The sequence below is a fragment of the Panicum virgatum genome, chromosome 1K (assembly GCF_016808335.1).
Source record: "Panicum virgatum strain AP13 chromosome 1K, P.virgatum_v5, whole genome shotgun sequence".
In the NCBI taxonomy this organism is placed as follows: Eukaryota; Viridiplantae; Streptophyta; class Magnoliopsida; order Poales; family Poaceae; genus Panicum; species Panicum virgatum.
This window is the reverse complement of record NC_053136.1, coordinates 28,077,952-28,089,294: the sequence shown is the minus strand read 5'-3', so window position 1 is coordinate 28,089,294 and position 11,343 is coordinate 28,077,952. Positions and strand designations below refer to the sequence as shown.

Here is an 11,343-nt window from a genome sequence, read left to right as displayed (position 1 = left end):
TAATATATTTCTACTTGTGCTGGTGTGTTGCAAACAAAACATTGCTATGCTATATGATGAGGGCACAGCACCAAAAAAAACACTGGCCAAAAATATAAGCGCGCTGTCGCCTAGCACTGGCACGCTTCGAGGAAGGCACGGCAACGCCGCGCAAGTTTTTCTAGTTCTCATCGAGTTCCCAGGAAGGGCGAGGTCTGCCGGCCGCTGTTCTTGCTTACGGGTATGTCCATTGACGTGCTTTCCCTCTGTGTTCTCGGCGAGATTCAGTTCGATTTCTTACGCTCAGTGGTAGAACCAAAGTGACTGATAACGTGTTAGAAGTGAAAGTGAATGGAATGATTGGATTCTCATTGATAGGATTGATTACATATTCATACAAGTTCAAAGGACATGGTGTCTCTTGGAATTGGCTCCTTCGAGTTGGCTCTTTAGTGAGCTGGGTCTTTCGTGATGGCCCTTTCAAAAAAAATAACTGCCTAATTAATCTAATTAATTATTATAGAAAATGATCACTAATCTATTTCTTCATAACAGTTGTTACTTCTCTTGCGGGCTTCATCTTCAATTTAGAGGGCTCTTATATATCACCGTAGCGGGATCTTTGTGTACCATCCATAGGCAGCCGACGGCCGGCTACATTATCGCTAGTGTCTACCCTTGCTGACCCTACGCGGCCATGTCTCCTCCCACAACAACTCAGTCTAGCTTCATCACCCCCATGCGACTCCGTGTCATTCGGCAGCCGCGGCCTGCGGATCGATCAATCTCCTGGTGGTAGGCGAGGCAGCGTTCGTGGCGACCCCTGCGGCCTCACGTGACGCACAGTTGCTGCCGCTGCATCTCTGTCACCTAGGCTGCGTCAGAGACACCAGCAGCAGGACAAACAGCTTGCATTCATATCGCAACATACTGCAGGTGACTCGGTGAGGGTAGAGAAGAAGCAGCAGCAACAACACCATAGTTTTTTCTCTCAAGCAAGTTGAAATAGGTTAGAAATAAAACCCGAAAGAAATAAGTTTAAGGTTGGTGAGAAAAGAGAAGCCGGCACTAAGGGGCCGTTTAGTTCCCAAAAATTTTCACCCAAAAATTTTCAACTCCTCTTTAAACACATGTATGAAACACTAAATATAATTAAATAACAAAATTAATTACACAATTTGAATGTACATGACGAGACGAATCTTTTAAGCCTAATTAGTGCATGATTAGCCATAAGTGCTACAGTAACTCACATGTGCTAATGATGCGGTCAAATGCCTCAAAAGATTCGTCTCGTGGTTTCTAAGTGAGTTCTGAAATTAGTTTTTTAATTAGTGTCCGAAAAACTCTCTCGACATCTGATCAAAAAACGACGAGACACCCAAAAATTTTTTGTTTTGGGAACTAAACGCCCCCTAAAAAACAGATAAGCTCATAGATTGCATCATGCATGCAACCTCGCAGTGAACAATTCAGCCGTACAATCAGCACGCGGATTCCCTCGTGCGCACTGAAACTGCAGCTTTCTCCTTGCTCTGCCTCTGAAGTCTGAACCGGGCTCCTACTTGCACATCTAACTCCTGACTGAAATGAGAAAACACTTCATTTTTACTGATAAGGGGAAAATTAACCGTTGAGAATGTTTTTTACGCATTAACATAAGATAGAGAATTGCAAATGAGTTTGTCTTTTTTTTCCCTTGGGACGAAACTGCAGACTATAATTGTGTATCACTGTATTAGACACTGTATTAGAAGGTGTGGACTAGCAGTAGAGTGGAGTGTTGCATGAGCATTGCGTGATTGCACAATTGCGTTGGTCTCAAACGTGCAGATCAGAGTCAGAGGGATGGGTCCGTCTACAGATTCATGCATCTGAGAGAGCATTTCCACCGGCTAAAAACTACTAATCAGGGGAGAAAATCACTCAACATTTCCCAAGTTGATGCATGCATGTGCGAGTGCATTTTTTTCATGTCCGCACATGCAGGTTTGACTTTGACCAAACGGCTACGGTTCCTCGCATGCAATTTGCAGTCGGCAGCATGATGCCTGACCTAGCTGGCAGTGCAGTGCACAGTGCCCTGCAGCCTGCATCCCTGCTTTGCCATTTGATTTTTTTTTAATTGTATAGCAAGCATATCAAGTCGTTGTACACAAAGCATTTTGCATTCCCACAAGATATGTAGTTCCATGAGAGATCAGATCATTCGAATCTGCTTACTGCATTGACATGACAAACATGCTGTGGTTTAAGAAATCAACAAGAAGCAGTGCCGTAAACGACGATCCTATTCCAAGTTTCTAACCACTGACCTCAGCAGCGCACGGAAGTAACCACTCCCCGTCCTTCACACTGTCGTTTGTTTGGACTCTGAAGAAAGTTTTTCACACATGACGTTGCTAATTCACTATCATCGCTCCATCTGGTCAACTCCTCCGGCAGTTTTGTATGCATCAACAGAGTTGCAGAGGTCGCAAGGCATCCCATGAATTGGCTTGTGCATAAGAGATTGTTGAGAGCTGTTGCTGACAACCCTGCGTTGACGATTAGACCCAATCGGGAGGCTGTGGCATGCGTGTGTATAGCAAATATCTTGCCGTGTGGAGTGTTGACCTGTCATGGATTGATGCAGTAGATAGGATTAGATTAAACCGCCCAAGCGCGGACTCTGAGGAAGATCAATACGATATCCAATCGAATGCAGCCACTGCAGGAGTCAACGACAATTGCGGCTGTTTTCTTTTTTCCCTGTTCCTTTGAACGGACATGCAGTTGCGGCTTTGGGCCCCAGTGTTCGTCCAAACTCCGAAGATCCCGTATCCCACATTTGACTGCAGGATCAGGTCAATTTCTTTTTCTTTTGCCGAAGAAGAAATTCAGGCAAATTAAAGCACATCCGCCAAGACATTTCAACAATATTCAGTGGGCCATGTTTAGTGCCCAAAAAGTTCCCAATTTTTTTCAGTAGTAGACCGTGCCACATCTCACAGAACACGCTTCCCAACCCAAAAAAAATTCCTACCTTTTCGCGAACTAAACAAGGCCAAATTAAAAAGAGTGCCATCCTCTTAGGGGCCGTTTAGTTACCAAAAAATTTCACCCAAAAATTTTCACATCCTCTTTAAACACATGTATGAAACACTAAATGTAATTAAATAACAAAACTAATTACACAGTTTGGATGTACACGATGAGATGAATCTTTTGAGCCTAATTAGTGCATGATTAGCCATAAGTGCTACAGTAACCCACATGTGCTAATGATGCGTTCAAAGGCCTCAAAAGATTCGTCTCGCGGTTTCCAAGTGAGTTCTGAAATTAGTTTTTTAATTAGTGTTCGAAAAACCCTCCCGACATCTGATCAAACATTGACGTGACTACCAAAAATTTTCACCTTTGGGAACTAAACGCCCCCTTAGCATCCGTGCTCCCGTGTCTGAAGTCAGAGCAGAAGTTTCAGCCGACTTGCGCCGTCGCCACTTGCCACACTGGTCAAAAAATTGCATTGCAGTGCAGGGGCTGTGATGAAAATACTTACTATTTTCTGCACTTTGAATCTAGATCAGTAGCAGCAGCACTTTCAGTCCCAAGCAAAATTGCTATAGTTGAAACCCAACAAGTGCCACTAATCAAGTTTTAAGGTTTCATCTCCATTTGAGTGGCTACGTGTCGAGACAACTTATGCGGAGTTGCACTTCAGATGGGCGAAAACATATCACATCCAAAAAAAAAAGGTGTGCAACCAGGTAGCAGATTGTGTGGCATAGGAATGCAAAAAAAAACTGATGATGGAAAATTACCTTAGGCCTGTTTACATGCACCGTCCAGCATGCACCTCAAGATGCTGGTTTACATCTTCATCGAATGGCGGCATCAGAACATTGCGAATTATGAAAAAGTAAACTTCCTCATGCCCAACAAGGACACAGTGCCCCCGAAGGTACTCAGCAACTTCAGCATGACTGCAGCGGATAAAACCATCATTTGTCACAGGGTCTACAGCAACACGGAAATCCCCAACACGTTCAGATCCAACCAGATACTCTAGGGCTCGCACAATCGACATGAAACGGTTGTTAAAATCGACAGGCGACCAGGCCAGAACAAGGTCGCTGTGATGACCTTCGTGGATTCCCAGGTATGTGAGACAAACTCGTGGAATCACAACGTCTTCCCTTGAAAAAACATGGGCAGGCCGGGGGTCCATCACCTGTTTTTGGAAGGAAAGAAAACGTGATATGCAACAACTGTTACAAAATATATCATGGGGAAAAAAATGTAATTGTTCTTCGGAAGTAACTAGAATGGGTTCTATGCTATTGAATAACGAAGCCAACAAGTAAATTGCGAAGAAGATGGTGGCAGGCAGTTGGGTCCACCCACTTGTTCTTCCTTGGGGCCGAGGTCGCCTGTGGCGCTGGTTGGGGAGGATAGCAGGTTGGCGCTGGTTTAGTGAGGGGGCATCTGCGGCGGCGTTGGGGGCGGCGGAGAGCAGGAATGCGCCGCGCGACGACAGGTCTGGGGGGTGGTGGCGGCGCTGGCAGCAGAGAAGAGCGCGCATCTCAAAAGAGCCTACGGACGCCGCTGTAGGCGCGAGGCTAGGGATGAGGGAAGTCGCCGGAGAGGAGGGAGATTTGGGCGGAGAGGGGACAAAGAGGTGAACCTCACCGCAGATCTGGAGGGTAGCAGCGCCGGCGCTTCTTGGAGGGGAGGGGAGCGACCGAAGGTGGAGCACCGGGTGGGGGAGGGGAGGCGCCGTCGCTTCTTGGAGGGGAGGGAAGCCACCGCCGCCGGAGAAGAAGGTTGGGGAGCGGGGCCTCCTCTGCTTGGCGGGGGCGGGTTCTACTGCAGGTTCCGCGCCCGGTGCGCGGAGGGGAGGCACCGCGGCCGTCGAACCCGCCGCCGGAGAAGAAGGGTCCGGAGGGGGGCTGCTTCGCGACAGCGGGGGCGACGGCTGCGTGTGTGCGAAATACAGTGCGGAAACGGAGAATACATATGCAATACAAACTCGTGCCCACCGTTGCACGGATCTCATCGCAAGAATTGACGGTACCTTGATAAGAGGCGCTCAGCGCCCAGGCGCCGCGTTGGATTTTCGCAGGTAGAGACGGTGAGAGCAGCTAGGGCAGTGGCAGTCCTCCTGACCACCGGGTCCTCGTCGTCGTCGGGGCGGTGACTTGACGCCGGTGGCGGGCGCAAGTAGGTTAGGTCAACAGTCTCCTCCATCTCCTGACCACTGATCGGTCGATCCACAGAGCAGTTAGTGCGGGCTTCTTCCTGGAAACTCCTGACCGTGTGTAGTGTAGCTCCTGGCAGCGGCGTCGTCGTCGTCGTTCGGAGGAGGGAGACGTGTACGTGGGCTAGGCCTCTTTCGGCTTCGATGGCCTATGTGCTGGGCTGCTACAGCTGCGGGCCAAATGGTTGGGCTTTGATTTCCTCCTCTCACGTACGTACGCCTCTCTCAGTCGCGTGCAAGTGTAAAGTTTTATGTACATAGTACAAGCGTGTTTGCGTTGCCTCAAGGGAGAAGACAAGAACGTCAACTTCGAGTATTCGGCTGGAAATTCAGACTAGTGGTGTACTACAGTACAGTACCAGTGGGTTTTGGACGCTATAGTTACCAGTGGGCACAATTTTCCGAATCCGAACCTCAAACTTAAATTACTCGAGCCTGAAATACACAAACACTATCTCGGGTATCAATTCTAAAAACACGATTTAAATTCGAGAAATTCGGGTATTGGCATGTTGATTCTTATCTTTGCTAGATATTGAAATGTTGCAAGTTCTTAAATAAAAATACTTCATTTAGATTTTATGGCGTACACGTGGTTGTTGGAATGCTACAGTGGCGGACTAAGGTCTAATATTTATAGGATCAATTGAATTTGTTGTACATAAGTTTGGGATAACCTGGATTACCCGAAACCGAACATGTTATTTCGGGTATCTGCAAAATTTGGATCCACCTTTTTTTTCAGGAGAAGTTTGGTATCGATTCTTAAAACCCGTACATCTGCCCTCTTGGACCTGACAATTCAGGTTTCATATTAATTCAGATCAAATTTTAGAAGAATGCGGTGACGACCACGATCCGCAGGGGAGCTCCTATGTGGCTTCCGTGAGCCAGATAGCTCTCATAGCTTAGAGCCCACCAAGGCCCTTGTACAATGTTCTTTCCCACCAAGCTTCCACCCCCGCCGCCGCCGCCTCCACCACCATGGCCGGCGGCTACCGCGCCGCCCGCCCACGCTCCACCGGCCGCCCTCGACCCCGCCCTCCGCTAACCCGAGCGCCTCGTCGCCCCCGCCGCCGGCTCCACCCACCGATGGCCTCCCTCTAGGGCCGGCGGCCATTGGAGCCCCGACCCTCGAAGCCCCGCCCCCTAAGAGCCGCCACCTCGGCCACCACCCGCGGTCGGCGGCGACCTCTTCGCCAGCCGCGCCGCCCACCACCCGCCACCCCCCGACAACGGCGGCGCGAGAGAGTTGCAGCGGAATGAGGCATTGGCGGTGAGGAGGGAGGCAGGGGTTGGGGGAGGAGATGATGCGAATCGAACGGGTCACATTGGTTGCACGGATCTCAAACATTTGAAGTCAAGAGAGGAAAAAAATTTGTGGAAGCCATATAGGTTTGGCGGATTCGCGGAGATGGATGTTGGTGGGCTGAGCCGGCGGTTTTATGGGCTTCAATTGGTTGGGTTTGCACAGTACGTAAACATGTGAACCAAAAAAAACACAGCAAGTAACCTCGTACGGATCGAGAGATAGAGCACGGGGGACCTTCACCTCCTCTTTCACTTTCTGACTTGTCCGCACTATAGATGGCCAAACGGGCCGTTGTGCCATGGCACGGCCCTAGCACGATGCGGCACGGCACTATGTGGCATGGCACTATGCCGTGCCCGTGCCGAGCCACCTTGTGCCACCGTGCCGAGAGCTGGGCACTAGCACGACACGACCTCGTCAGTGGTGTGCCGTGTTGTGCCGTCGGGCATGGCGTCACCGCTCCGCCGCTCTGACGCTCCGCAGCACTGCCAAACTGACGCGCCGCCGAGCTGACGCGTCGTCGCTCTGTCGCACGGAGCCATTGCGCCGCCGCGAGACCACTTCAAATGGAGCGGAGAGTGGTGCGGGGAGCCGAGGATGGTGAAGGTAAGGCTGTATGGGCAGGAACGGGAGTGGCGTCAGGCAGGGGAGCGGCATCGCTGTTGGCGTTTGAGACGGGCAGCGAAGCCACGGGAGGGAGGCGCGGTGTTAGGGGAAGGAAACATGCGGCTGGGAGGAGGAAATTGAGAGAGATTGGGGAGGGATTGGCTTTTATACCTAGGTTTTCTATCTAGAGCTACATCCAAAGGTTAAAAATACTGCAAGTCAATCCAACGACTGAGAATAATCGGGCTGCTATCGTGCCAACCCATTAGTCGTGCCGTGCCCGTGCTAGTGCCGCGGGCCGGACTTGCAGCCCAGGCACTATTGAGATCGTGCCTCGTGCTGGCACTGGCACTATGGTGTCGTGCCCGTGCCGTGTTTTTTCGGACCGTGCCCATGCTAGCCCATTTAGCCATCTATAGTCCCACAACCCTTCTTTCCCCCATCTACAGTTTCCTAGGGGCGAAACAGGGGCGACGCCGATTTCCGGCGTCGATCCGTCCGATTCCCCGCCTCCGGCGGCCTCGCCGCCGGGGGGGGAGGGGGGGGGCTCGGCTGGATCGACGTCCGGTGCAGGTTGTAGGTACTAGTATAGGTTAGGTTTGTACTAGTTTGCTAGGGTTGCCGGTGGAGTGGGTCGTCGGTGTCTCTGTTTGTCTTAGGACGGCGGTTACGGCGGCGAGTTTATCTCCATGTCGGATTTTTTTTTGCTCCTGATGGTTCTTGTTGACCTGTCGGTGAGATGTGTACATATGGGTTGCTTCGTCTCTAGAGTCTGTTGGCGTCGATGCGGTGAAGAAGATCCTCTGCTGAGCTCCGGCATCTGCTTCTTCATCTGCGACTACTTCGACACCTCCAGCGCGCGGCATCTCCTGGTCTTTCCCAGGCAGTGCTCGTAGGGTGGAGACGGGACGGCGGTGGTGGAATAAGTGTCGCCGGCTTCTTCTCTACCTCGCTGGTGAGTCCTCTGGATCCAGTGAGGAGCCGGTGTGGTGGGTTCCCCTAATTGCGGTTGGGGTGGAGGTTGTTCTGCTCCCCTGGTTAGGGTTATGCTTCCTCTGGGTCACCTGCGTCCTCTGGCTCGTTGGTGACTTTGGAGGTTCCTCTGGCTCGTCGGCGTCGTCGACGATGCCTCTGTTGCTCGGCCAAATTCCCGGTGTGGACTGTCGATGTGCCACAAAGATTATGTCTTGCGGCTTCAAAAAGCTGGAGGTCGCGCCGACGAGTTTGGTTGTGGAGCTCGAGTTCCGGCCATGGCGTTCCTTCCCCACCTCCAGCGGATCGAAGGGTGCCTCTGGCTTGGGAACGTTCACAAAGACGATGGAGGACATTAGTGTATTTCTGGTGTTCTTTAGGGTCTTTCGTGTAAAAGATACCACTTGGAGTTTGTGCTGTTTGGAGTCCTTTGTAGTTTTTTCCTTTCTCCAGGGGGTTGAATGTTATTTGCTGGGGATGAATACATGGGCTTCCAGCCCCTTCCGCACAAAAAAAAAAACCCGGCTCCTCCACTCCACTTCGGCCTCTCCTCCACCGGAAGCAAGAACACCCTGGTACTGCTCTCCCCTGCTTCGTTCCCCCCTCCCTCCTCCCCCTCCTCCTCCTCCTCCTCATTCTAGGCTCGATCACTACCTCCTAACATCTTTAGCCGCTGCAGATTCTCCGATCCCCTGGTTTGCTGCTCACTTCCGTCTCGGAAACCGACCCCCGACGCGCGGATCGCAAATCAGGTGAGTTTAGTGCCTCGATATTCCTTCTCCACTCGCCCATTCTCGTTTCTAGGACCCGCGGTAACCTCCTTGTGTGCGATTTGATTTTGCTCCGCCTCCCGATTCGGGGAGTTCATCTGGAATTTAGGGTTTTCTCTCTGTCGGTGCGGAACCTACCTTGCCTGTGAGAATTTCGTATGGAAGCTTGCAGCATTACGGTCCTTCGCAACGGGAATTAATTCCTGATCCAGTTGCATTGCGTGTAATGTGGGATCCGTCCTTTGAGTAGACACTAGGACCCCCGTGCTACCTTCTGTATGGCTAACAATAAATAATGGGAGAGTAGAGATTTGCGCGACACCATGGAAATAGATAATGTCATGTACTGTATGGCTAGCAATAGTTTGCGCCTTTCCTTGTCATTTGATTTAGGTAAACTAATCATGGTCCCGCTCTTCATTTGTTGGTTTCCACCTAAAAACTTAAAATCTAGAACGTTTTTTTGTTTTTTCAAATAAATTGCAGAACTGTCAGTAGAGCACACAGGCTCATTACTTAATGCATTGATGGAAGAGACCTTTAGGTTCCTAATATTGAGTATCTGACTGCCTGAGTGCCTGTCGATAGGAATTCTTGTTATGCGTGCTTCCACAGTAACTGATTTGATGCTTTATTTTCGAAATTATGTTTTGATCATACCTAAGGGAATAACATGTCAACCTTTGTGACTAGATTTATCTTCTTTATTCTACGACCTGTTTCTGCCATTGACCATTTCGGCTGCTGTTCGATCGATGCATTGTTGTACAAGCTCTGAAGTTTGGTGGTACCTTCTGTATCATTAGAGTCTTCTTGGCTGATCTGGCATTCACCTGTAATCTGTTCTATATATATTTCAGTAGAAAGTGTTTAGAGAAATGAGAACTGCATATTCACTGTATCTCTTCAATGTGCAGAAGTGAGCCAACCCTATAATTTCTAATGATTGCTCAAGACTTAACTTTGTATGCTAGGCTTAGTGAGACATCGTGTTCTGCATAAACAACGTATTTATGCACTACATTTCTGTTCTTGCTTCTATAAACTGCTGGAATTGTTGGCATTTTTGTGTGTTGTTGCATGGCCTAAATAAAAGCTGCATTAGAGCATTTTTGTCTAAAAATTGGTGATGTCTGGTGTGCTCATTCAGGATGAAGATCTTTGTGAGGAGCCCCACTGGCAGGACAATCTGCCTCATGGTCCAACCAACGGATACCTTGTCTACTGTTAATGCAAAGATTCTGGAACAACACTGCATTGTCTTTGATGGAGAGCAGCTAGACGACAACCTTACATTGGCTGATTATGGCATCCAGCATCAATCCACAATTGATCTCCAAGAAAAGATGCAGATCTATGTAACGGATACACTAGCAGGAAAGAACATCACTCTTGAGGTTCATAGCTTAGATACTATTGACAACGTGAAGGCCAAGATTGAATATAGTGAAGGATTTCCCAAGGCTCAGCAGTGCCTCATCTTTGGCAACAAACAACTCGAGGATAAGGGCACCTTGGCAGACCACAACATCTGCAAGGAGTCCACCCTTCTCCTTGTCCTCCACCCGTTTCCAATAGGCACGATGCGGATCTTCGTGGGTACGCCATTAGGAACGACCATCGCTCTTGCGGTTAAAAGCTCAGATACTATCTACAATGTCATGGTGAAGATCCATGAGAAGGTAGGTGTTCCTCCCGACCAGCAACGCCTCATCTGGCATGGCAAGGGGCTGGATTACTGCCGCACCCGCACCCTGGCAGACTATAACATAAAGAATGAGTCTACCGTCGATTTGGTGCGCCACCTTGTTGGTAATTGAGATGGATGTCATGCATGGTCTCAACAACAAGTCTCTTTTGCTGCAGTCTTATTTTTTTCCATGCCAGTAGAAAGTAGTTGCATGTCAGTACTCTGTAAAGCCATCATTGTACTGTGGTCTTGTTCATTCAAGTTGTGTGTTTCGTCGTACGTTAATGTGTGAAATCATCAAGAGTAGTCCTCATACTCCCGGTCTGTCTTGACATCAGTTGATTGAGAAATATATATGATCTTGCTAGATAAGTCTTTGAGATTTTTTTGATTTACCATGGTTGGAGACTTGGAGTTGCTTGCACACTTGATCAGTACTCCATGTCCATTGAAATGCATGCCAATCATGACTTGGCTGAAAAGGTGAGTGAATCTCTTTGGTATTCTGCATCTCATGTGATAGAAATACTACTTATAAGCCATTATCTTTTCCTTTCCGTTTTATTCTGGGAGTCCATTTGGTTTTGTCACTGTCTTGCCATGCAGTGCATGCAGGCTGCACCCCTGCTTTGTCATCTGAAGTTTAGGTTGGAGAAACTGGAGCATGGAGGCAAAAGTGGTGTTGTCGCCGGCGAGGACTCTGAGGAAGATCACGTACGCTACCCGATGGATGGAGACACTGCACAAGGCCAATCATGCAGCCGACCACGCACAC

At 49.4% G+C, this 11,343-nt stretch overlaps 2 protein-coding genes across 6 annotated transcripts; one reads left to right on the top strand and one right to left on the bottom strand.

The window, feature by feature from the left end:
• Positions 1-2,128: 2,128 nt before the first annotated feature.
• Positions 2,129-5,145, bottom strand: LOC120701113. 5 transcript variants are annotated; one of them, XR_005685984.1, is made up of 3 exons: positions 5,036-5,145; positions 3,783-4,192; positions 2,129-2,595 (listed from the first exon to the last, which is right to left on the bottom strand). XR_005685984.1 is itself a non-coding variant. In XM_039985272.1 (2 exons), the coding sequence occupies exons 1-2, from the start codon at positions 5,015-5,017 to the stop codon at positions 3,794-3,796; spliced, it is 771 nt and encodes a 256-aa protein (XP_039841206.1). In that variant the 5' UTR covers positions 5,018-5,022; the 3' UTR covers positions 3,742-3,793. The 5 variants fall into 5 exon arrangements, 1 of the variants encoding a protein (XP_039841206.1); XR_005685981.1 differs by lacking the exon at positions 5,036-5,145 and adding an exon at positions 4,651-4,957; XR_005685982.1 differs by lacking the exon at positions 5,036-5,145 and adding an exon at positions 4,366-4,639.
• A 2,573-nt stretch (positions 5,146-7,718) lies between these two features.
• LOC120701056 (polyubiquitin-like) lies at positions 7,719-10,940 on the top strand. Its single transcript, XM_039985229.1, has 3 exons — positions 7,719-8,683; positions 8,788-8,860; positions 10,029-10,940. Exon 3 carries the CDS (start codon positions 10,030-10,032, stop codon positions 10,696-10,698), a length of 669 nt encoding a protein of 222 aa, XP_039841163.1. The 5' UTR covers positions 7,719-8,683; positions 8,788-8,860; position 10,029; the 3' UTR covers positions 10,699-10,940.
• Positions 10,941-11,343: the final 403 nt, after the last annotated feature.